Source organism: Strix aluco, chromosome 1, assembly GCF_031877795.1.
Source record: "Strix aluco isolate bStrAlu1 chromosome 1, bStrAlu1.hap1, whole genome shotgun sequence".
Lineage (NCBI taxonomy): Eukaryota > Metazoa > Chordata > Aves > Strigiformes > Strigidae > Strix > Strix aluco.
Window position 1 is genome coordinate 22352985 of NC_133931.1, and position 27063 is coordinate 22380047.

Here is a 27063-nt window from a genome sequence, read left to right on the forward strand (position 1 = left end):
AAAGTTCTCTAGTTACACTCAGAGTTCTGCACTGAAACTAATAAATTCCAAGCTGCAGGGCTTGTTCAGAGGTTATCATGGCTCAACAAATCAACAACCAACTACATCAACTCAAGCTAAATTGACAAGGATGAATTTTTTTAATCACATTCCAGATTAGTCTGGTTTTGTAAACTGTGCAAGACTTGACTACAGCTGTGTCACAAGCCATACTTTGGACCATACATTCTCCCTCAATTTTCTCAGTGTTTCAGGAAGGAAATAAACTGTATTTGGCACAGAGTGCACTGTATTAGTACAACAGGCACACAGCCAGCATCAGTCTATTCCCTGATCTGTTCCACTCCTTATCATCCTACTTATAGCTCTTCAGATCTGCTGCTCTTCCTGCATCATCCCATAAGGTAAGTGATCCAGAGAGTAAAAGATACATTATGGCCTCTTATCACCAAACAGACATAATTTTGCCATGATGATCCAGGAATCTTGCCCAAACAGCACTGGAAGAGACAAGTGAAAGACTAAGAACTAGAAATGCATATGGATGTTAGTGTCAGTAGATACACTAAAAAAGATGCTGTATGAAGGCAAGTGCTCGAAGTGTTCAATTTCCAGATTAAAAAAAATTACACTTCTAATTGAGTTAATACATTATTTTTGTGCATAATGGGGGGGGGGGGGGGGGGGGAACTGTAGTTACAGACTGCATAGTAGTGCAAAGGCTTAAAAAAATCCTTTTGTACAGATGTTAAGCAACACTTATGATTATTATATATATCATATTTCTGCAAGATAAGCCTTCAGCCTAGAAGGCCTAGTTGAATTCCAGTAGTTTTCTGATCACCTTTGTATCTTCAGTAAAAAGCTAAGTCTATCCCACTGGAAGAGAAGCAGAACATTTCCCAGACAAACAGTACAAGAACTTTGGGCTACAGGTACTTGTGAAATATTAAGCTTTTATTTTTTTAATATGAACTTAAAATAGAAGGCTTATAATAAATCTCACCTAAAGGAGTTTCTGTGTTTTATACAATTTATGTTATCTTTCATCCAGATTTTAGAAGTCTTAAATAAGCTAGAGATATTTATTCAACTACGCAATAATTAATATTAGCAACTTCAACAGTCTGAAGCTTTGTTAAGTCATAGAACAGTTAAGACAGAACAACATATAAATATGTTTACAGATGTCTGAAAATCTGTTGAAATCCTTTTCAATAAAAGAGAAATAATATATTGTACTGTAATAAATGTAATGCAGTATATTTGTCAGTTGGAATAATCAAGATCTAGTCCACTGCCTTAAGGACACTTGCTTACTTTATTAGATGTGTTTAAAAAAACCACCAGAAAACAATTTTATAACTCTGTACGGAACAAAGGGGTTTTTTGCCTCTGACAAATCTGAATCTATTTTATCCTTCTTTTGTAGTAACGGTACCAAGGAATAGGATTGGAACTATAGATATCCTCCACCAACAACCAAGTTATCTGCTTATATCAAAGAGGTGAAACTCCACTGCAATACACAGCATTGGGCCAGTAACATCAAACAGGCAAATGGCAATAGAAGATTACAGGGCCAATTCTTAAGACTACTCAAAGCAGACAATGACTTGGGGGGGGGGAAAAAAAAAAAAGCAAAGCATGTGTATACTTGGAAGAAAAGCCACACTTCTGGAGCCATACACTGTCTTACCAATGTCCATCAAATTTTGTACAGTGGATTCATGAATAGTGACATTTTCTTTCATTGTGACATTTTGTACATGTGAAAACCATTACTTTACTACTGCCACAATATGTTTCTTCCTCTCTGACACAAATGGCATAGATCCTGGTTTGCTGTGCTTACGACGATTCAGTTCCCTAGAAACAAAAACAGAAAAATTAAATCTTTGTGCTGAGTACTGAACTTAACAAATACTAGCTTCTTCCTTAAGCTACTAATGGAGATAGTCTACAATTTAAAAAAAAGAAATAATTGCTCTGCTTTTATGAATCAAAAGGCACATGCTTCCTCCTTTGAGAAGGATTGTCCCTTTGAAAAATAACTTTAAAATTGGCTAATTTAGAAAAGTTTCAAATCAAGCCTTCTCTTGGGAGCTCAGTTTACTTGGTTTTCATGCCAATGGATTTGCTGCTCAAGTTTGTAGAGTCTTTCAGCTGAGCAAGATGACTAGAGTCCACCACTTCCTGGTTTTACTGTTAATTTAATGGCTACAGCAAAGTATGCCACCTTCTGCTCCTGGAAATTCCAATATGGCAATGATCCAGGTGACAGAAAACACTCATCCTGAAGTGTCTGGCATTAAAAAAAAAAAAAAAAGACAACAAACCCACAAAAAACCAAAACAAAACCAAAAAAACCTCCTCACACACCAAGCCAGCCCACTATTTCCACTGCAACGTTGCATCATGTCATGTTTAACAGAGCCTCCTTCCAACCTGGTATTTGCTCCCATTTCTTCAGTGTACTTTTAAGGGAACAGCCAGTCCTCACTGATACTGGCACTTGTCTGCATTTTCCTTATAAACAAAAGTTAATCAATCCAGTAGTTCATGATCACTTATTCAGATGTTAAAAGTAGCTCATACTTGTTTCCTCCCACATACTGTAGCTCTATCACTCCCATACATTTCTGCTACAGCACTGCAGTGATGCATTTTATTAAGATCAAGAGAAAACAAAGCCAGAAGAGGAAGACATACTTTCGCCGACGAGCTTCTCTCATGATACGTTGCTCCTTGATTTGGCAAAATATACTTTTAGGCAAGTGACGGTGTTGCGCTATGCGTCTGATCTGTGGGTGATACTGGAACTTCTCCTTCAGCTTCTGATTGTAATTCATAGCTGCCTTCTCTCGTGGTGCAAGCTATGGGGAAAACAACACAGACAAGTGTGTTATAAAACAGCGGGCGATTTAACTAACATGATTTTCTCTACAAATTAAATTTTAACTTCAAATTACTTCCTTCTAGGAAATGGCTGTAACCACAGGAACTTCAGAATTAGGGTAGATAAGTATTAAAACCCTACAATTTCAACAACATCCCAATGCTCAAACACAAAATATTATCACAAAGTTCAGCAAAGTAACTGAATTTAGTCCCTGAAAATCAGATTTTAGTGTGCTGTAGAGAAAGAAGAGAGAATAGAAATAGCTGACAGTAAGACCTCTTTGATCAGTGTGCCTGCTTTCCTAACTTCCGATGATGATCAACATTGATCATTGCTGTGAAACAAAGACTTGCAGGCATTTTAATCACTAGCCATTGTAAGTACAGACAGCTCTTTAGGTGGCCTAAATCTTACCCAGAGGCTTGATCCATTAGAAAGCCCAGTGCACATATCAGATTTCAAGTATTAGCTTGACTATATGGCACACAGGGAGTTCCAACTTTCATCATGCAGCTAAAAATAACTTAGTATCACCAACACATGAAATACAGGTGAGCTAGTATTACCACAAAAGACTTTAATTTTATCGACTTTTAAAATTATGTCCGAGCCACCATTAACAACATTGAAAGTGAAAAATACCTTCTCTTGACAGCTAACCTACAGAGGATATATTTTTTAACTAGGTATGTTTCCTTTGGTCCTAACGGTTATTTATCAGAAGGAAAAAAAAAAAAAAAAAAAATCTGTGTGCTGTGTTTTTGTTTAAAGCATGCACTGCTTCATAAGAAATATCAGTCTCTCTGTATTTTTGATTCGCTCAGATCTCTGGGAATTTCAGCTGCATTTCAGTCTAGTGAGCTTTCATACAGACATAAAGATCTGTTAATATTAAATATTAACAGAGGATAATCTTATCCTCTTCTTCCTGCCCTCCTGCCCAAAATAGGCTCTGTAACTCCAATATTTCAGACATCTTAAAACCCTTCATGTTTTCAAACAAGCAGTGGCACAAGTCTTTTGCCCTCCCACATTCATTTCCACTACTACCTGCACCTAAAGTAGTAAAAACAAAACAATCATTCAGACAACTGTCTATTCAGCTTTGCAAATTACTCAGTTTCACTAATTTCTTACTTTCTCAAGAAAAAATATAACCTGAATTTCAGATGCTAAAAAAAAGCAGCAACAAACCCAACAACTTGATCACACACAAAAATTTGGAAATTCCACCTACATTATTATGAAAGTCTTTTTTTTCCTTTGAAATCAGCAATTGGCTATTTCTTCTCCACTCTGGAGGTCACTTTTATAAGTGACTTCTGCCAGAATATTTCATGACTTCTGAAAAAATAAGTAACATACTCAGATAATTTTGGTCTGAAAGCAGGTATTAATAAAACACATGGCAAATGAGTTTCTCCTTTGGGACAATAAAGAAAACAGGTACCAGATGCAGAGTTGCTCATCACTCCAAAAATTCTTCTTCAGACAGAGAAACATAATACTTTTAACCCGTTTCTCCAAATACTTCTGCTTTACTTACATTTATAATGACCTCTCAAATGGCAAGTGAGTAAATTTTACAGTCTTAACTCACTAAAACTAACCCTCTGCCCTTTACTGAAATTCCTTCTAGTGAGCTAGCCTGAATAGCTGGTTCACTCTCAATAAATCCCAGGTGTTCCCACTCTGCAGAAAACTGCCAACATAATCCAAACTGAAGAGCTTTTATTTTAATTAAACACAATGATTTTCCTTTAATTTAAGAAGAGCAAATTGCTGCCGATTTAGTATAACCTTGATGATTCTACAGACAAGAGGTGAATCGGTAAATTAAAGATATATCCAGGATATCTTATTTAAAAAATTAATATAGATTAAGAGGTGGTTATGTTTGAGTCTGATTCTATTTTTTTGTATGATGTGGTATATAGAAAGGCATGTAGCTGGTGACTTTCCATCTAACTACTGAATGCCAATGCCCATATACCAGGCTGTGCTAAGTGCACCCTCATCTATATGATGGTAAAAGAAAATTTTGCAGTAATGATAAGTTTCTATTTATGAGAGACAGCAGATAGCTAAGGAAGCAGACTGTAATAATGCACTGAATTCCAACCTCTCTCTTGAAAGTCATTTTACAAAGGTCAACATAAACAATGAAGAGAACAGCACTACTTCCCATTCTGTTTTGAGCTGGAGAAGATGCTGTAAACACAGCACAATTTAGCAGGATTAGAGATTTTGTATATAGGGACTAGAACACCCTACAAGATAATGAATTAGGATTTATATGACATCATGAGTGGAAGACATGATCAAAGTTGATGTATGACCCTTTATTCATACATTCCAAAAGTGAACGTGCAACTTTCTGCCACATAATTTTCACTTTCCTCATACAGGAAGAAAGACAGCTGATTTGTGCCACTACCACAGCAGTACTTCACAGCAAATATCTACAGTGAAAAAGCAGGGAAAGAGAACTCCAAAATGCAACCAAGTTGTCAGCAATAGGAAGATGTGTCCTTGAGTAAACTGCCTATGCTGTTCTCCACCCTCCAGATGATAGAGGCTGGTTACTTTTCCCATCTAAGCAGAGGAAGGTAAGCATTTTTCCAGAACCCTGGCTGAAGACCTAAAACCACCTTTAAGAAAAATTCTCATTTTAGAGGACTGTATTTGTACTGTGCAGTATTTAAAACTCCGCACTACTAGACTCCTGTAATTCAGCATGAGAATATGAAATAGCTGTTTATCTATCCTGCCCAGGTTGCCCTTCCAGGTTAGGACAGACAGAGCACAGATGCAACATATTTTTAGAACGCAAGTGTATCCCAGCAGTTTTCTACACCATAACTTGTCTTTATTTAATTTTTTTCCCATTGCTCTGCTGAAAACACCTTTCTAAATTTATTGCCAGAAAGTTTATTACTGTTTCCTTTAACCAAAAACTTATGGCTCCCTTACATCTAAATGGATGACAAAAAAAGAAAGGTAATGTAGATATTAAGAGCACAAAATCACAGCTAAAGGGATGAAGTTATATGTGCATCAATCACAAACTCAAAATCACTATGAAAAAATGCCACGTCACACAATATCTGGTACTCCTTGTTATCGGTCTTATCTCACAAAATGGAACTGTATACTAGAAACAGACTGAAAGGATATACAATTACTTAAGACAGTTTTGATGAGCTCCTGCTAATGCACTTTGCCCGATCAAAACCAAGACTTGCAACTGCACTTTCTCCTACCTTTTTCAGTCCTTACTCAAAAGCTGTTATTTCTGCATCTTATAAGAAAGCAGCAAACCTATGCTCCACTACTGTTAAACCACTCCTCACACTAGTTTTACACTTACTGAAATACAAATCATTCCCAAGCAGGAAGTCGTCTTCTTCTATCGTCCCGTACTCTGTTCTAATTCTTAAATACTTTGTAAATGTAACAGAGCCAAATTTTGCAGCTGACAGAAGTAATATTACTAAGCATTTACACTCCCAAGAACTGCAGCTGTAGATTTTTTTTTTACAATGTGTCAATATGTGGAAGAACAATACAGCTTTTTGAAGTTTTACTGACCATTCATTGCTTTCACTACAATTCAAAAAACCCAATCTATTCCTTTCTTTGTATTACGTAGATTAATTCTACTCTATTAACTGAAATCTACTCTATTACTGCTGTTCTTCCAGCCTTTTCACGCAGACGAGGCTCTATTTTCCTTAAAAGCCAAAGTCATGTACCTTTTCAGAAATCCCAAACCTCTCAAAGAACACAAGTACAAAAGCCTCAAACATACTTAACGTCATATTTTATGTACAATATTTGAACAGTCTGGAGTATCTCAAATGTCTTCTTTAATTGCCTCGTTTGCTTCTGGATATGCAGAGCTAGATGTTTACTGTTTTAAAAATAACACCGGTTACCTTTCCTATTTAACAATAATTATTTATTATTTAATCAACTTTCATTAAAAAACCTAAACATTGCAAATTATTTTAAAGTAGCTTTTGATGTAGCTCCAACAGAGGGATTTGGATTCTGTTACCCCTATGTAAAACCCATGCAGATTTAATTGTCAGTGGACACACAGCATGCCTCTGGCTCCTCCAGAGACTTTTATTCTTATTTTAATGTTTCACTGGTGTTTGAATAATGAGTGAGATGCCAAATACATCTAAAATCAAAAGAAACATGCAGAACTGATGACTGCTAGGGTAGCCACGGCTCAGAAAGTACTACCTCCTCCCAACTGGAAAAATATTCATCAGTCACAACGTAAGTACTATATATTCACTATAACCTCCTTGGAAGCCAACTCTAAAAACAAGTAAGACCAAGTACTCATCAAAAAAAAAAAAGTTTTGATTACCATTTTTCTTTTTCTTCAAGGATGCTGGTTTCCATCCACCCCCACCCCAAAAATATCCATCTTAAAATACAATGTTTTACAAGATGTTAGCTTTATATCAGAAATACAGTGACCTTTGGATGAGTCATTCAATCAAATCTTCTCAGCGAAGAAAAATAGCAGACCAAGCAACTAAGCATTTAAGACATAGTCTGACACTTCTGACAGAATTACTGAATGTTCATCTTTGAATATTCAAAATGTTCAAAAAATAGCCACAGACTATGGAAGAACTGGACATTTATAAAATGAGCAAGCATATGTCTAAGAAGATAAGAACATCAATCCTCTAAAAAAAGGAACAGGTACTAAAGAAAAACAGTGGAACCTAATAAATAAGCATTAACAGTAGCAAAGTTAAGAATCACAGGAACTACCAGGTTGTATCGAACAAGGTTTGGCACAGTTGCCTCAATCCAAGAAACATTTCCAAGGTATATCCAAGAACATGATAAGTCAATAAAGGTTTCACTCTTAGGTCCTATTAGCAGCAATTACTCTCTAAACATCTGAAAAATAAAATTTCATAGTACTTCTAAAAGAAATTTAACAACAAATATAGCAGCTTCAGACAGTTACTAATTTAATAGCCAAATTCTGTGTCTTCCTAAATTCAAGGCTTCAACAGCATCATGCTTGAACACTTTTCCACTCAGGATATGGGGATATGAAACATTATCTCTTCTCATTATAATTCTTTACAAGTTCATTAGTGGCATCCATGTTAAATGAGAGCAGTTTTTCCTACGTAATTCACTATGTCCCTTGTAAGTTTTTCCTGTGTTTCTAAATAATTTTGCTTTCCTAAGATGTCTTTTTATGTTGCAAGGTGGGGTCTTTTAAGATAGGATGACAAGTTCTGTATTCTAAATGATGGGATGACTTTCATTGCTGATATTAAAAAAAAAAAGCCAAACTAAAACCACACATGCCACTTGACTTGTGTGTTACAGATAGCTATTGACTTAAATTTTCTTGGGAGCTGATAGCCAAAGAGCTTTGACAGAAATGCTTACAAACCCTAACATGCGTGCATGCTACAAAAGCTCTATTTGTATGATCCCGCAACAGCGGAACTGCATTGCGTGCACAGCCTCCAAAAGGCATGTCAAGCAGCAACACTGCTACTTAAAACCAGAAAAAAAGGACAGGCTATTTCATGTAGGATTCACTGTCAGGTCAAGGAACACCAGAGTATTAATGTTCAGACCATAGCCAATACCTGATAGTCATAATAGGTAGTGCCTTTTTTAGGCCCATCAATGGCCAGTTTTCACTGATGCATATACTACAGAAAACAGCAGAATGTAATTTACCAGTCTATATTTTGAATACTTAAACAAGAGCTAAGTTGTCCTTTTGGCACACAGTATTTCTATGATGCAGGAATAGTTAGGTTTGCCTATTAGTTCCCAGAGCCAAGTATCCTTACTCTTTCATAAGAAAAGGAGCCAATGCCATCTAGTAGTCAAGAGAGTGAATTTTCTGTTACACCTGAAAATATTAGGAATGATTCTGTACAAAAATGGTATTTTCGACATTCTTTTTACCTACTTGTCCTTCACACAAAGGGCAAAGATGCGTGTCAAAAATACCAGACAATTCTGTTATAGAACAGTATCTTGGAGAGAGACAGCATGCTCTCTCACTAAGAATATTGTGATTAAAGACAGAAAAATTTCAGTTAATACTGTAAAACAAGGTGAAAAGGGCATTGCCAGGAGCATATGGATATGACAATAGGAAATATTTCTGCCCAATGCTGCATTGTCTAAGCAAATTCAATATAAAAGTTAAATCAAAATGTAAAGTCTATAAGGCACTTTGCGGAGTCCTCAGAATTAACAAGTATGGGACTGATATTTAACTGTTTGACTGAAGCACTACGTGGGAAAAATCCCAAGAATCAATTCAAAACTGAAAAAAGTTATTCCATTAAAGACATTCAACTTAAATAGCAGGTTGTAACCACAAATACCGTACAGGCTACAAAGTTGTGGGGTTTTTTTTATCTATAGCAAATATGAGAAAAATAATAGGACTTCCAGATACCTATGGTGGGCCATGGCTAAAGATACACATTGTTTTAGCTGCGCTACTCCATATCCAGTGTTTCACAGTGCACAACAGTCCATGAATTACCCCATTCTGCTTTACAGCCCTAAGTACTCCTACCACTCCCATTCACCTGTCGCCTCTCCCAGCTCCACTCCACTTCCCTCCTACGCAGATACTATAACTTGATGGAGCTTCATGTAACCACAAGCAGCCCTTAACTGTACAATATTCTTCCTTGAATTACAGCTTCCCTTTCCTCCCCCCTCAATATCAAGTAGAAGTTTCACCAAGCATTATTTGACAGCTATGCTGATGGGCTCAGAAAAAGCAACGTAAGCACCTCCAAAATACCATAACGATATAAAGCTACGTTAAAGGCATTACTCCCAGTGAACAGAGTGTCAAATTCATTCTCCAAAGTCATTCAATACTTTAATACAACTGTGCAGATGAATATATGCAGGTGGTAACTGTAATAGAACATTTTGGCTTTGTCGATACACAAACATTTGAACAAGTTTAACTGAAAAGACATATATCTAATTAGAATGATATCTGTTCCTGCTAGGAACACTTCAACCAAACTGCCTTACATTGAATTAAATGGATTTCAGACACCACACTCATTTGACCGCTTGATATAGGTTATATGGGTTAATGACAATCTTGTTATGATGCATTGGTGCAAATGGACTATTTTACAATGCATATGCTTATCCTGCTATGAACTGCACATGAATCAGTTGCACACCAGCCAAAATTTTTAAAAGTAGTAGCCCTAAGCTTCAGTACAATGACTTATGTATGGCAAAGCAGAATTTACTGCTTTTTCTCTAGTGCAGAGGGACGAATTCTTACCTGTGGCACCCAGGCAAACAAACTCTAATTTAGCTTAGTTAGAACTGATGATTATTGCTAACATTAAACAAGACCAAAAAGTCGCCTTCTGTAGCAATAATGAGGCCTGTAGTTTTATTATAAGTTGCAGTAAATGCAATGAGCTATACTGCACATCAATTTTCAATTAAATACAAATGTCAAACTACAATTTTACATTTTCCCTTTAGAAACAAGTTTTTAGAAGTTGAATAGGCTAACCAGTTGCAATAAACAACTCCAAACATCTTATCCTGTGATAACCAAAAGCAAAATGCAACTCTTACCACTCCCAGTTTTTCAGAAGCATTAGCTTTCCACAGACGAATATTCATCTCATCTGAGCCACATAGAATATATTTGTTATCTGAAGTCCATTTTACAGTGATGACGTGCTGCATTCGTTTTGTATGATATACCTCCCTAAAGGAAACAGAAACATTTGTAAATGATCTATCATCACTTCTCCCATCAACATTACCTTACAAATAGCAGAAAGCATTCTGTTCAAGGCAAAATTTTTGACTTTTTGTTGTCGTTTTTGGAAAAAAACCTGATTTTTTTTAAACACTGCTGATCTTTATATAGAGAGATTCAAATAAAGTGTGATGATTAGCCTCATAAAGGACCACCTAGAATAAAATGCTTTTTAAATAAGTGCTTTTATAAAAATTACAGTAAATAGCTAAAGAATTTTTGCAAAACATGCTATGGGTATACAATGATATGCACACGGTTTCCAAAATAACTTTCATTAATATGCTGTCACACCGATCAAGCATTACAGAACGGGAGTGCAGAAGAATGGGTACCAAAGAATCTGACACCACCATTATGAACAAAAAAAGAGAACAGTAAATAAACACCTCCAGCTGTCCATTTATGACATGGCAATGGATTGGCTACTCTTCATTGTGATATGCCTCCTTTCCCTCAAAAAGGACTTCCTTATTATCGTCTAAGGACTCCAAGGAAAAATTCTAAAAACCTTAAAAACTCAAAAAAAGTCTCCAGTCCTGCAATTAAGAACTCAACAAGAAATATCAGCTAGTAAAAAATTATTCTGAACAGTTGTATGGCTATTAAAGCGTAAACTACATTTAATTTCTGCCAGTCAGACTCCTGCTCAACAAGTGCTGGCACCTGTTGAAAAATGTTTCTACATGTTACATTTAAACCAATATTTAATGAAACTCTTATGTAATTTTAATTAAAATGTGCCAAACAAGCAGAATAATATTATTCATAAGGTTATTCTTTTATTTCTCCTAAAAAAAATATAGGACTAAGTACATTTTTCTGGTAATCTTAATTATTTATTAGTATTCTAAATGTGAAGAATACTAAGGCCTGCTTATTGTCCACTAATACCCACTCCTTTGGTATATCAGTCACATGCAGCACCTTATAGATCATTCTCTTTCTTCCACCCAGATTCTGTACAAGTAAAATCCAAGTAGTAATGGAAAGGAAATATGGAAACACCACCTATTCAAGAGCCATGGAAAAACTAGACTGAGCTGGAGGGGCTGTGAAAAAAACAAAAGTGATCAATAGATCCCCTTAAATAAGCTTTAATAAGCTTAACCACCTTTCATAATTCACACTCAAGTGATGATCTACAAGAACAATTATGTGGAAGACTGAGCACGAGTACCTTCAAAACACATTAATACATCAGCTTTTTACTGATGTTTAATAGCATGCGTGCACATACACATTTTCAAAAGCATTTCTATGTTTACTTTCATTCTACTATTTGGCTCAATAAAAGCTTTTTTTCACAATAGCAAAGCTTTTCTTCACTCACCTTTGAGGAACTAAGTACTTTTCTTTTCCTGACTCTGAATTTGCAGCCTTTGCCTCTCCTGTTTCTGTCATCACAAGTTATTAAATATCATTTTCAGGGAAAGGAAAACCACAAAACATGGCCAAATAACCTGGATCTGCATTTTAAAAAAATCGCACAGACATCCAGTTCTGTTTACCTAGAATTTACTAATTTTAAATCAACTTTGTAATAAATTTTATTTCTTATGGCTAATCAATTTCCCAACCTAAATGTTCATTTTAAAATAAAATAGAAAGCAATGCAAGTTAGGAGTTTTTCAGATTGGCAGATCAAAAGTCAAAACTGGAATACCACCAGGACCCTTGTTGACAGATCCTCTTAAGCGCCCTCTCAGTTTTCCAAGTGGGATCAGATCTTCCATTTGGAGACTTTTCTCCATTCCATGGGATTAATTTCAACTGTGCAATTCTGAAAAAGTCCAGCTTCTAAAGAATTTTAAGTGTCCCAAAATTCCCTAGTCAACTTATATGAGGCTAAGTTCTCCATTTGTATGGCTTTGCCTCACTAGATTTATGGCCAGCACACAGAGGATGGGGGGGAAAGGGGGTAGAAGAAGAAGACTCCTTCCACAGGCCTTGGCAACAATCTGCTGTAATGTGGAATAAAGCCTTTTACTGTTGCATTATGGGGTCTGCAAACTTCCCCTCGACGTGCTTTAACTTTGCTTATCACCACTGTCGTGAACACTACTGTTCCACAGAAAGGACAATCTGCAGATCACAGGAGCTGCTAACCATATTGTTTAATAATACAAGAATTAAAAAAAAACAAGAAAAAACCCCACAAAACAAACTCACAAAGGAACTGCAATACCTAATTACATCTAAAACATTGCAAGACAGGAGGAAAATGAAAGCTACCTTTAGATTAGATATAAAGGAAAATGTAAACAGCCCCTCCCAATCTCTAATGCAGTATAGGAGCATACAGTTACATTGAATAATGCATACATAACTGCATCAATCAGTAATAGAAATACATTCCTCCCCAATCAGTATTTCAACATTTCCACTCCACAAACCATCTAAAACTTGACCTAGTAGCAACTTTTTGGGGGGCTGAGGTTGGAGAGAGGAATGCAACTAGAAATAAAAAAGTTAATAATAAAAAAGAAAGAGGAGGAACTGACAATGGAGAATAATGAGGTAGTTTTATGAAGAACAAATGATAGCAGACAGATCTGATAACTTGCTTCAATTTTCATCAAACTGAAAAAAAAAAAAAAAACAACAATGGAGACACCCTAGATCCAATCTCAACTTCAGCAAAATGTTTAATACACTGCCTTATGAAATCTTACATAAAAAACTAATTCAAAGTGAATTGTATTCAAAGAAGCATCACATGAATCAAAACCTGGTTAACAAAATATGAACAAAAAGTAATAAGCATACTGAAACAGATCACAAAAGTGTCCCAAACTGATCCTCAGGAATTCATACAACAGTGCTTTTTACATAACGTCTTTAGCAATCATCCATATAGGATGAAGACAGTCCCTAGAAAACCAAATGCTACAATGTTGTAAGGCACTACAAACTTAAGTGGTGAAAAGTACAGTATAAAGTGACCTAAAACATTAAAGATACATATAGAGGAAAACAAGAGGATTCATCTTGGTAAAATACACCCAAGAAAAATAATCCACTGTAATTTTAATCCAAAACCTGCATAAGTACTGCTATCCATTAAGTCTAAATTCTACTCTAATACATACTCCTGAATTATCTGTCAACTACACAACCTGTCAATCAAGTTATCTCAAGTTATATACAGAATAAGATTTCAATATTCACAGGAAGTGAATGCCCCAGTAAAGATGTTAATGAATCAACTAAGAATTCTGAGGACTAGAGAGGGAGGTAACTGGAATGAATGACAGAAAGAGAGAAAGATGTAAAAATCACTCACCTGCTGTGACCTTTGTCTACAGGAAAAATACGGACAGACTTATCAAAGCTGGCAGAGACAAATTCTTTCCCAGTGGGTGAATAATCCACATCAAGAACAGCAGACACGTGATCCATATGCACCGTCATAGGTGATTCAAGAAAGCGCATATCAAAAGTATATAAGCTTTAAAATAAATACACCAACATCTTAGTATCTTAGCAGCTCCTAAGCAAATAGTACATTTTTGCTCAACAACCACTTAAATAATTCACAAACCACACTTAAGGACAGACACATATTGCAGAGGGAACTCTTTAAGACTGCTCATAACACATGAAAAGAAAGAACAATGCATTATTTAGGGCTTGAAAAAAGTTTATTAACCAGAGCTTTTAGTTACTGGATCAGACCTAGGTTTCTTTCTCACTGTCAAAGAACAGATAATCTCCACTATTCCCTTCATCATCTGTTTGTGTCACTGACCAAATCTATTTCTCCAACCAGTGTCTTTCCTCCTTTACTCCATCTCCAGATTGAATTATATAATCTGAACTCGGACAAGCATCTCTGAATCACTACAGGTTTCCAGATACTCCTATACCAGGAACTCCTAGTAATTCAGAGTCTACTGTGAAGTTCCCATTTGGTTGGCACCTTTTCCTACCACCTAATTGTCTTTAGGCCAATGTAGGAGTCCGAGGAAAGCTTGCAAATACATGGAGATACTAGTTCAGCAGCACACACTATCTGTAGGAAAGTATTATTACACCAAACACAGAGCTGCTGGACCACATCTGTTTTGCTCTTAAGCACCTCAAAGCTCAGGTGAGGTCTACCTGTACTCCCTTGGAATCAACAAGCCCATTAATACATAGTAAAGCATAATAACTGAGTAGATCATTAATCTGCCTGGTGCCAATAAGCAAAGGTGCTTTACAGACAAAGCGTTTAACAAAACCTCCTTAAGATACACTATTTAATAGAACTACTATATTAAAAATTTGTAATTTAGCAGGTTTCTCACCCTCCTTTCTGCAGATGAATGCATAACTAGAATTAATTCAATGTCTCCTCTTCAATAGTTTACTGGCAACTATTGCTTTGTCCTTCTAAATTCCCCAAGTATGCTAGCATCATATTCAAAACTGCTACTACATATAACCAGCTAACACTTGCATATGCATTTCTGATATATGCATTTGCCATTGCGCTTATACTAATTGCTTTAGTTTGCAAGAGGACAGTTGACCCTGACACTAACAGCTACCATTTTTAGTTTAGCAAGGAGGGGGGGAAGAGACATATAACCAAACAGTTTAGGTAGCCTGGTAGCCTTACCATACTATAACTAAAATAGGTAAAAAGCTGTACATTAGATACAACACCCACTTTCAAGGTCTGGGCCAGATTCCATTTCCTTGAAAAAATAGCCTTAAAGATAAGTGATAAAATTTCTATGTTCTAGAAGAAAACAGTGATCTATTGTTAGATCACTGACTTCCTGGAAAAAAGGATATGGAGCACATTTCGCAGTGGCCTAGTTTTGAAGAGACAGCTTTTTCAATATCAGATTAGCTGTTCACATGAATACTATTGTTCAAAAGTAAAAAACTGCCCTGAGACAATGAAAGGATAAGTATTGCAGTCTTTGGAACTGTTTCACAAAAGATTAATTTATTTTTTAAGAAATGTTCTCATCAAAATAGCTGATCAGTACAATATAGCAAGCTTCCCAAGAGCTGGCAAGAAAATAAACACTTATATTGCCTCAGACTGGACCAATAGTAGTTATTTTCCAGGTCCCATTGCAAGGTACACTTGCACTGGTTCAGCTGCATTTTTTCTAAGTTACACTGCTTTTCCCCCACCCAGGTATTGAAATACAGAGAAAGAGGCAGTCTTTTTTTTTTTTTTTTAAATCAGTGAGTCTATAATTCTACAGGTTATTACTTAAGTGATTCAAATTTAGAGTTTCAGTAGTTTTTCAAAAATTTATTTTAGCATGACAATAAATCACCAAGATAGAGACTGAAAACATAACGTGATCAGCATTATCAAAAAGCAAGGTCACACTTACTTGTAATCTTCATTTGCTGCAGTAAAAACAAAAGCTTCCATGGGGTTCCAACACAGTGTATTTGTCCTCATGTTCAAGATAACCTGAAAGATATTTACACATTGCTATCTTGTTACAGGCAGTAAAATACTTGCTATAGTTCAAAACTTCCTATACCACTGGAGACAAGCACTTTCTAGATGCAGAATTATGGTAGAGGAATAGTGTCATCACAAAATGTTTCCTCAGCAGTGTTAGAACTGGAACTCAAGAACATCCTGTGCCTCATCATGCTCACTGCTATGTGCTACATGGCAACTAAATATTCCTCCAAGTCATCTTCAAAGTAAATTCTTCTAAGCGGTCCTTTAACATGAAACATGTTAGTGGTCAACATGTAAACCTGGAATTTCTGAAAAATTTCACTTCTCCATCACATTTACAGGAATCTTGAGTTAAGTAATCTATAAACACTCCTAATTAAATGGTTGTTTCAAAAGATAGAGTCATTAATTGATGCTGTGAACCAGCATTTGCAAAATGATTATAACTTTTTGATGTTCTTCCAGTTATTACTATCCCTTCATTATTTTATCTCTGAAATTGCCATTCATGAATTCTCCAGAAGAGTTGCCATTTCTCACTGAAGTGCCAAGCAACATATGTAGAAGTTACTGTGTTGTAACCTACTCATCACTATCACAGCATTAGCAGTGAATCATTTGCTACACATTCATAAGATCTGCTTGCTGCTAGTAAGCATATTGCTACAAAGAGGCCAGTTTGCCTTGAAGTGGAAGGCAGGCAGCTGATGACAGCCTAATAAGACCTAGACAAGAGGCATTAAGCTGTATGTGAGATGCCCCCACCTTGGAGGACAGCTGTGGCAGTAACAGCTGGGCTCCTGTGGGAGAAGGGGAGGCAGGGAGGAGGTCACCTGACACCCTGTACGACACAACAGCTTTGGCTTCTGCTGAGTCTTTCAACCATTGTATTTAAAAATAAATCCCATACAGCACACCTGACTCAAAGTAGATATATAATTACAGAGCAACTTATTAACAAACTGAACAACTCTAAGCAGGATTTTTCACCATGCTTCAGGCCAGCCATAATCCTACTTGGAAAATCCTGCAATTCAGATGTTTAACACTATGGTACTCCAAACTAATTTTTGTTCTCAACTTACTATACAAAACACCATACATTTACATAATGTAACAAAAAATAGTTGTACAATTACAACTTTTACAATAACAAACACAATCTCAAAGCAATTTAATAGTGATGACCTCTACTGAACCCACCCCAAAAAGATTGTGATTTCATGAGTGTGTGCATATTCTCACGATTCTCATTCTCCGTAAGTGCTCATTTTCTAGGTGACTAATATTAATCTGTTCAATGTAAAGTCTGCACTGCAAAAAATACTGCTCATTTTTAGAAATTACATGCATCCACATCTGAATGTGATCATCAGATGTCTAAAGTGATCTCTACTATAAAAGGACTTTACTGAAAGGATAGGCCACTGAAAGGCCCTTACGTAGACAGTAATGACACAACTAGAATTTCTTCAGATTTCAGTATTGTTCTTCTAGTTATAAGCCTTGCACGTATCTGAGAAGCTAGTAATCAAGGAAGGATCTTTATTCTTCCCTGTCCAAGTTTTCAGCCACTGCAAAATTAACGTTAACACAGTATATGTAAAATAAATATTTTAAATCATGCCACAAAATAACTCTAATATTGCTGAAAAATCCAGCTCTTTTGAAAAAGGGGTCAGGTTTGGTCAAAGTCCATGTTCTGCATCTTGCTTCACTATTTTTGCACCCAAATTTACAAGCATTCAGTTTATTTCAGCAGTGGCATTTAGAGTTAAAATAGTGTCTAAGAAAGGGATTCTCTGTACAGTTCTAGCATTATATTCAGTAACTGAGGCAACCTGAGCTTGAAGTGATTTAAGTTGCTGTTAAGTATGTTAATAGTGACATTTCAAAACTACTTAAACCTGTAGCCATCTTCTGACACTATTTTTTAATCAATTGTAGATATACTTAATCATTTTATAAGAAAAAGTCCTTATTAAGACAAGTCAAAGTTGTGAAGTCCCTGAAGACTTGGCTATCTCAGTTTATTTTAACTGTGAGGACTTGCTTACAAAGAGTGTCAGCCAGGAAATTTTGAGATTACTTTAACACAAAACTGGATCACACAAATAAATAATCTGTCCTCCTTTACCATCTGCAAGATATTTGGTTGAAGTTAACAGCTAAGAATGTTACAAGCAATGGACAACACAGTTCCTGTCAGCTGTTTAAATACTAAAGTCTATCTTTAAAACACCCTAAGCTTTCCTGTGATCCCACAGGTCACACAAGAATGACTTAGTTCTAAAGTGTACCAACATCTGTTAAACTTCCTCCTCTCGTCAAGCAACATGAGTACTTCCCTTCACCTCTTCCCAGCTTTTTTAGACTAGTTCTTATTTTGCACTTAAGCAGCGTCTCACCATTTTATTTGTCCCTCTTTGAAACTTAAGGCTTCAAAACTCACAGACAGGACAAACAGACAAGAGAGCTACTGCTTCATGATCTGTAAAGTTGTACTCCTACTTCCATTAAGGAAGGGACTCCCACTGAGTTCCAAACTCCAGGCAGCATATGAGCTGCTTTGCTGATCAAACACCAGGAACACAGCAGTGCTAGAAGCCAGGGCCCATACCTAGGTAAGGTACCTCTAATAAGCAGCACCTTTCTCCTGGGAGTTACAGAGCTCTTAGCTCTCAGTGCAGAAAAGGACATTCAACCTGTCTCTCCACAGGAGAATCATCCCTATCCCAGCAGGAAACCTGGTACTGTATCCACGAATGCAAGGAACTATTCATCAGTATTTTACTTCTATTGCAGCAAATGCACCTAAGCATGCTGCTTACTACATGAGATACACATATAGACATATGAGTGCACATGTGTATACGCACATATATGTATACTTTTTACATATGTAGATATGCTAAATATATAAACTGCTAGATTCGAACTCAGTTCACAAAGGGTCAAAATACATCCTTTTAACTTGTAACTGCACATCCACAGCACTGACTGTGCTCCATTTTGACATTCAGGTCTCCAACCCACATCACTGACAATTTTTTATAAGCACCATCTCAGTGGCCCAAATGAAACTCCATTAAAAATTGTTGGGGCACAGGGAGAGAAAGAAATACTGTTACGCCAACAGCATTTTTAAGTAAGTACCATTATAGTGTTCTAGTGTGTCTCAGACCAGTGCAGACAGTACGTAACATACCAGGATACTCACAAAAGCCAGAATACTGTATTTCAAGAAGAAAATTGTTAAGACAGTTCTGGGGCTCAAAACTACTGACCTTGATTGAGGTTAATATGTATGTATAAATTACTGGCTTCTCGTTTTAAATAAATACATACATTCTCTAAAAGATATATAGGAATCTTCATATCACTGGTAAATTCCACATATAAATACAGTTTTGATTTGACTGAAAAGGATTTCCAAAAGTTTATACTTGGTGCACAGGGGAGGGTTTATCTCCATGCAAAAGAAAAACACCTTTTCAAATGCAGGGCAAGGCTTTCCAAGGGTGGAAAGGAAATGCCTTGTAAGTTACCTTGTTTCCTCCTGGCAAAGGGGGGGGGGGGGGGGGGGGGGGGGAAATCACAGACAATGCAATAGAGGAACATAAAGTTCTTATTTTGAAATTGCTGTCAGGTCAGGCATTTTATCAAGAATTACAACAGAGTGAGCATGACAGCCTGCATCAATGTGGAAAACGGCCCTTCTAACTCTGCAGGGTTTAAATCCCAACATTAATTCAAACTCAGTTAAAAGACTCAAAATTAGACAACAAAAACTCAGTAAACTCACCATTCAGAGCCTCCCTTTCTCTATCAACATCAACAGTTACAGACTATTTACATATTCAGTATGACTGTCAGTGCCATAAGCTTGTTAGAAAGATTACCTTCTTTAATGGAGTTGATTTTCTCATATCATATAGCACAATATTTCTGTCAGAAGCACAGCTTCCCAAAAGGTATGTCTAAAAAAGAAAAAGAAAAAGAAAATGAAAATGAGTGTGTATGGTCTTCTAAACACTTCTAGAGCATGGTTAACAGCTGACCTTAGATACCTAAGCTATTTCACAAAGCTGGTTCCTTTTTCAGTCAGGGAAATACATTCACTGTTCTTTCTGTGCAACTAATTATTCAGCACAAGCATTTTAAGTAGTTTTCCCTGTAAGATTCAGAATTCACCTAGCCCTCTCTGCCTCACCAGTAACAATCAATTCCTCATGAACACTTCATCTACAAACACAGCCCAGCCAAAAGGTATACAGGAACTGCTGTAGAAGATCAAATGCAACTGTTTTGCCATGGAGAAGGGGTCAAGTCTTGGTCACAAGGGAGAGCAGTACCAGAACAGATGAGAGCTCCACAGTCACATAACCACTACATTTTCTGCTTGAGGTATGAGATATGTATTGCTGTGGGCAAAACAGAGACCACCCTACTTTTCTTCCTCCTCTCCCCAGCTAACAGAGACAAAAGATAAAAAGATGAAAATATATGGTACTCCCCATAAATATTATGTTAGAACACATATCAAAATCTAAATTTGGAAACAGCCATTAAAGATGGTGTTAACAGAGTTTAGATCTTACACTAATCAAGAAAAATATTTATTTCCAATATATAACAGAAATATTACCTCAATGGGATTAAATTTTACACTGCTTATGCTGTCAAAACCCCAGGTCAGAGAACACATGGGACTTGTCCTTTGCTCATCCCAAATATCCACTTGGTGGCCACAGGTGGCAAAAACAGCTTCCTTCCAGTGGTGATCAATTCCTGTATACACTGTCTTTAAAAGAAAAAACAGAAAACCACCAAAACAATCTACAAAACCAATTGAATACATAAATATGAAAGTAAGTTCTGTTACAAACAACATCAACAAATCATTGCATAGCAAGTCTGCCATGTTTTTAATCATTTATATTATTACCGAAAACCAAGTCACCACTGCTACCAGAAACTAAGTCTTATCAGACATACCCTTACACAATAGACAAGCTTTCTGTGTACTCACTTAATGTGCGTGCATGCATTTCTTGTTAATTTACAATGGAGTGTGCATTAGAAGCCCATTTATGAGGTCCTGACTGACTTTAAAGCAAATGGAAATGTTAAGGGTACAACTACAAATTTTCACTGGGGACCTGAACAGATTCCATACAATAACTGAAGAGTTTAAACTATCTATTTACAAAAAGCATTTAATGATGTTCTTATCATAGATTGGAAGTGTTGAAATGATTTTTAGTCTGCTTTTGACAAAAGGAAGAACGTAAAGCTAAAATTTCGTATTGAATGGCTGTGAGGTATTGGCACGAAAAGAAAGTTATTTAATACAGACTAAGCACTGACAACACAGGTCTGAAGAGAAAGAGACTAGAGAAAGATCTGATCAGTTTGCAGGAAAGGGATGATTAGTAGAGACAGATCTAAGCAGTCTCTGCTAGCATTTGAGATATTCCTTCCTGGTTACATGTAAAATAAATGTAATAAAAACTTGAAGATATTTAAAAGTCCCTTTATAAAATTTGATGCCCATCACCTTACAACTCATTATGATAACAGGTGATATCAAACTATTTCTCCTCCAGAAGGTAGATAAGAATTGGTTCAAACTTAATTCAAAAGAGATGTGGGAAAATCAAAACAGATTTACTACCTTTCCAAGAATTGTATGAATAGGTTCTTCTTCTTCTCCATATTCTGGGCTCTCCATTTTCCACTGCTTCACAGTTTTGTCATCGCCAACCTGGAAATTTTAGAGAAAGCATGCGCAGTTTTACGCAAATATATTCTGTTTATTTTACTAAATGTGCTTTGCAATTAAGTACAGGCAGCCTTTCAAAAGAGAATGATCTATGACATATACAGAAGTGCTCTTTCCTGCCTAGTCACTGTTACGTTTTATATCTCCAAGCTGAAGATTAGTTCTCCTTGCCATAATATTTCACTAGAAACTGAGAAGGTACATGTGTATCATCTGGCTGGAATGGAGTTAACATTCTTCATCGTAGCCCATACTGCACTGTGTTATGGATTTGTGGCTGACAGAGTGCTGATAAGGCAGCAATGTTCAGCTATTGCTGAACAGTGCTTGCACACTGTCAAGGCATTCCCCCTACCCCTGTCAGTCACCATCCCTGCCTCCCCCATCAGTGAATACAAGAGCTGTGGGCAACAGACTGGGAGGGCACATAGGCACGGCAGTTGACCTGAACTAGCCAAAGGAGTATTCCATACCATATAACATCATGCTCAGCAATAAAAACTGGGGTAGTGGAAGAAGACAGGGGAGGCAGGGGCTGACTTCCAAAGCAGCTGCTGCTCAGAGACTGTCTGGGGACCCGTCTGCTTGTGAAAGGAGGCAACTGATTTGCTGTTTGTTACTGTTTCCACCACCACCTCTCCTTCACCTATTCAACTGTCTTTATGTCAATCCACGAGAATCTTTTTCAGTTTTCAAAAGAGAGATTTCCAGAGTTGAACAGGAAAAAGGTGAGCTGGAACAATGACTACTTTTTTAGGCTACATTTTGTGACCATTAATCAAATGGCACCTCAAACTGCAAATTATCTTCTGGAAATAATTTTGATGAGCATGTAAACAGTTAAAAGGCACTTTCCACCTCAGTTGTTCCAGTTGCCTGTTCCTAACGCCACGCTACCTCTTGCACTATGCCTGCAGAAGCTTTTGCACGGCTGTGCAGTGACCTGGATCAGGCAAACTAGCCCATAAATATGTTAGCTATTCAAGCTTAACTTCCTCTCCTGACAGTTGTAGTTTATATAAGTTAAAAATGCTTAATTAACATGGAACCACATTGACTTAATCAGCTTATCTTTAATCATACTATATGCAACTGGTTATTTTTTTAAGTGTTTGTACATCTTTCAATGAGCATAATCTATCTACTACTTTCATGAAAACTAGTTTACTAATGTTTTAATTACATGACCATCCGTTAGCAATTTTCTGGTATTTATCCATAGTCTTGAATAACATCCATATCACAGCATCAAATAAAAATTCATCAGAAATAGAATTGTCAAGTTCACTGACAAATTTAATAAACGTATTCATACAATATTTATACATTGTATGACAGAGTAAGTTGCTCACTGGAAAACAGATGGTGAACAGGCACTCTGTACTGCTACACTGTACTAAGGAGACACGTTATACTTACAGTAAAGAATGATGTACCACAGAAACGAGCACACATGCCTCGAACAAAGCCTTCATGGGCTTGTATAGTACGAACACACTGTCGTTTGGTCAAGTTCCAAATTTTAACCTGTTCAAAACAGAACAGTATTCTGTGTTATTTAAGTTTTCTACATCCCACAAGTGCAATTCCTAATTCAAGTACAAGAGACCACAGGCATCATAATGAAGTGGCATAGCTGGTTTGAACACTGCCCAGATTTTATAATGTTAAGACAACTTAATTATTCCCTTCTTGAAAAAAAATTTTAAAGGTGCAGCTCCTTCCTTCTTATCCCTTCCCCACACTCAAGCTGTATACTTACTGTACTTCTGCATTCCCCTGTTTTTGAACTAGGATTCTTGCTAAAAAGACAGCAGCAGTGATAATTTTAGCAAAAAATACCCCTCTAAAGAGAAAAGCACAAGGAAATAGCCTTGGGAACCAACACAATGCTTTCAGTCCAGTTGCTGTACTACATTTTATATAGACCTCTTACAGAGGTTTTGGTTTCAAAGCATTTGGGCCCATTTAAAAAACAAAGAAATGGAGGTCATTTTTTAATTTGTATGTATTTTTAGTAACCAGTACTATACTCGCTCTATCAGTGGATAAGAAATCTGACCAACATTTCATATAAACATATTCCCCTCCTCTCTGAAAAGGCTGATCTGCCTTACACTACTGCATGACATATGTACCTTCTATAAAAAGCAGAAAGCAACCAACTACCTAGAAGACACCTTTAAAATACACAAGTAGTATCAGAAGAATAATGTAAGGGTGAGAAAGGACAGAGAAGACAGAAAAGACAGGAAATTTTCTTCTGCAACTGACTTCAATTAAAGTGCCCTTGCTTGCTAGTTGTAATATTTATGTAAAATAATAAAATACTGGGTTAGCATTTTTTAGGCAATATGATAAATTATTATCCAAAAAAGTTTTTGTTTGTGGGCCCCCTCCCCGCAGATCATCTAACTTCATGTAAATTTCTTAATCTGCAGCAATTTAACTTCAAGGGGAGGAGGGGGGTTGCATGGGCAGCAAAAAGCAATCACTATGGACTGTAAATATTAACATTCACTGCTCCATCCTGAGGAACTGAATGCTACACCCTCTGCTCATAGCTGAACACTACTGTCTTTGTGTGCTGGGAGATTACAACCTCCAGTTTGAGAAACACTGATCCAAACTGGGTAAGGTGCACCTTCTCAGAGAAGATAGGGTATCATACTGAACAACGACACAAAAGAAAGGGAAGCAGGAGGCATTTAAAAAAAAAAGAGAAAGAAAAAAGAAAAGAAGGAAGAAAAGTACCTTGTTTGTTGTGGTTTGTAACTGCAGCTTACCTCTCCATCACAAGCTCCAGACAGCACTGTAGACAAACTCTTTGGATGTTTGGCCATGCAATTAACTCCATCTCTGTGGCCATCAAGCGAGCTAAGAAAGGGTTTTGCAAACACACGTTCTAGCTTTGTTGCATTCAGAGCTCTTGTGTACTCTCGTGGAACTTCAAATGGATGCAACGCAGGGTCATAGTTTCTTGGAACTGCGATAAGAGTAACACACACATTAAAAACCCATGGTATGTAGTGTAGTTCAAGGTAAGCTGAATTCAGCAGCTCTTCTCTTATTTTCCTGCCATGGGAGAATTTTCTGCAACACCAAGATTTGAAATTGGTCCGTGGGATCATTAGTATGCTCACTTAAGAAGCCCAAAGTTAATAAACTCTGAAATAACTCTAAAATTATTTTTCCTTTTCAAGGGAAGATACGAATGTACACAACAAACTGGCCGTTGCAGATATCTTGCAACTATTATTTCAAAAAATACAACTACAAAGGAGAAAAAAAACACCCCACAATAATGACCTCCTGCCACTAAACTCCAACATACACAGAAAGGACATGGCTACATGGACATGCACAAAGAGATGCAACCTAGCTCTCTTCATGTGTAGTCAGCTGCAAGCCAGTCCTCACTCAGAAACAAGACTCATTAGTTCCATAAGCTTGGTCCTCTGGTAACGCCAGATGGTTTCCCAGACAGGAGTGTTTACATCCAACAAGCTTCAAGCAAGGGTCTCTCAGCATCCACCTACACAGATATACCTTACAATAAATGGAGAAAGACAGTGGATACTGACACTTGTGCTTCTGTTTTCTTCTTTCATTCTGTTTCAGGCAAAAAGTTTGAAAAGTCAGTAGAAACACTGACAACAGATCACTCATTAAGAACTGATGCTTAGTTCAGTTTGCTGCTTTCCAAAGACTATTTGATGCACTGCAAAACCTCTAAAATCTCTGATGGAATGAAGCTGGGTATCACTCTGTAATATGACAGAGAATCTGATTTAACAGCTTACACACAACTCCCACTTAGTAAATTAAGATATATACAGCTACTGTCCCAGTGGGCAACTTCAATAATAATTTTCCATGTTCTATGTATATAATCACAGTTAAATAACTACAAAATGTTAGCTATGCTACTTTGCACAACACAGCCACCCACCTCTAATTCAATCGAATAATGAAGTATACAGCATTTAAAATAAGTCTATTGTCCTGCTCAAAACAGTTTGATTTGGTGCATCCAAGATGCCCAGAGTTTTATTCCCACTCTTCTGACAAAAGGTGGCCATTTTACAAACTTTATTTCTGACACTAGGTAGAAACTAAACTTCATTTCTATCGTGTTACAAAAGTAAAAGTGTACAACTGTGTCAGATCAGTTCTGCAGAGGATGAGCAGAACAGAGCATGTAAAGTCATTGCCTCATCTCCCAGGCTACAGCTCCTGTGTCTAAAACCGTGTCAGTCTACATGAATTTTGCCAGTTTTAATAGGGGATATGCAAGAAGCAGGACGACCTGTACCAGGAAAGAAACAGTAGTAAGGGCAAAAGATTGCTAAGAGTAACTTAGGCAATACTAAGAGTAATCTCGGAGTACCAGAACCGTGACTACCCCCACCAGCTCCGCACTCCCGCTCTAACGGCGTGTCCGGCCCGCGCTCTGGCACCCCGAAAGCCCGGGAGCTCGGCACCGGTGGCCGGGCAGCGGGCACTTTACTCCGCGGCCCCGCCGGCAGGAAAGGCCCGCGCGCCACAAGGCCCCACCGGCGCCTCACGGCCCCACCGCGCGAGGAGCGGAGCGGGGCGGGGCGGGGCGGAGCGGAGCGGGGCCCGCCCGGGCGCATGCGCATGGCGGCCGTTACCACCACCGCCGACCGGCGAGCCCGGCGGCAGCAGGGAGGGAGGACCACAGCCCGCTGGCGGCTGCGCGCCTGGCCCCTGGCTGGCCCTCACCGCCGGCGGGGGCAGCTCAGCCGCGGGCAGGGCCGGCGGTCACCCGAGCGCCTGCCTTCCCTCCCTCCCTCCGCCGCCACGCACTGCCCCCGGCCCTCCCGGTGGGCGGGCAGTAGGCTGGCCGGGCCCCGCTCCGGGCGCCCCACTCACCGCGCTGCAGGTCTAGCTTCGTCTCGCGGACGTAGTGGTCGGGGTTGCGGCTCAGCACCTTGACCCGCATCCTCGCCTACGCGCACGCGGCCGCTCCCGCCCCGCCGGGAAACGCGGCCCCGCCCTCCGCACGCGCACGTGACCGGATGCGCCGGGCGGGCAGTTCTCGCGCGGCGCCGGGGCCGGCTGTCAGCGCGCGGGAGGGAGCGAAGCCCCGC

At 37.9% G+C, this 27063-nt stretch overlaps 1 protein-coding gene across 2 annotated transcripts; it reads right to left on the reverse strand.

The window, feature by feature from the left end:
- Window positions 1-936: 936 nt before the first annotated feature.
- DCAF13 (DDB1 and CUL4 associated factor 13) lies at window positions 937-27047 on the reverse strand. 2 transcript variants are annotated; one of them, XM_074814250.1, is made up of 11 exons: window positions 26846-27006; window positions 24736-24935; window positions 23369-23476; window positions 21842-21931; window positions 20813-20968; window positions 20067-20144; window positions 16082-16164; window positions 14023-14187; window positions 10547-10682; window positions 2713-2876; window positions 937-1869 (listed from the first exon to the last, which is right to left on the reverse strand). In XM_074814250.1, exons 1-11 carry the CDS (start codon window positions 26913-26915, stop codon window positions 1782-1784), a joined length of 1338 nt encoding a protein of 445 aa, XP_074670351.1. In that variant the 5' UTR covers window positions 26916-27006; the 3' UTR covers window positions 937-1781. The 2 variants fall into 2 exon arrangements, 1 of the variants encoding a protein (XP_074670351.1); XR_012621888.1 differs by lacking the exons at window positions 937-1869; window positions 2713-2876 and adding an exon at window positions 12070-13319 and having other exon boundaries at window positions 10554-10682; window positions 26846-27047.
- Window positions 27048-27063: the final 16 nt, after the last annotated feature.

What these genes read in the sequence shown, in the direction of transcription:
- DCAF13 (XM_074814250.1), bottom strand. Translation starts at nt 26,915, where the DNA reads ATGCGGGTCAAGGTGCTGAGCCGCAACCCCGACCACTACGTCCGCGAG. An exon ending in CTTCTGAAAAACTGGGAGTG is followed by an intron (nt 2,877 to 10,546) that starts GTAAGAGTTGCA and finishes TTTTCCCCATAG; the next exon opens with CTTGCACCACGAGAGAAGGC. An exon ending in AGAGAAGCTCGTCGGCGAAA is followed by an intron (nt 1,870 to 2,712) that starts GTATGTCTTCCT and finishes TTTTGTTTCTAG; the next exon opens with GGAACTGAATCGTCGTAAGC.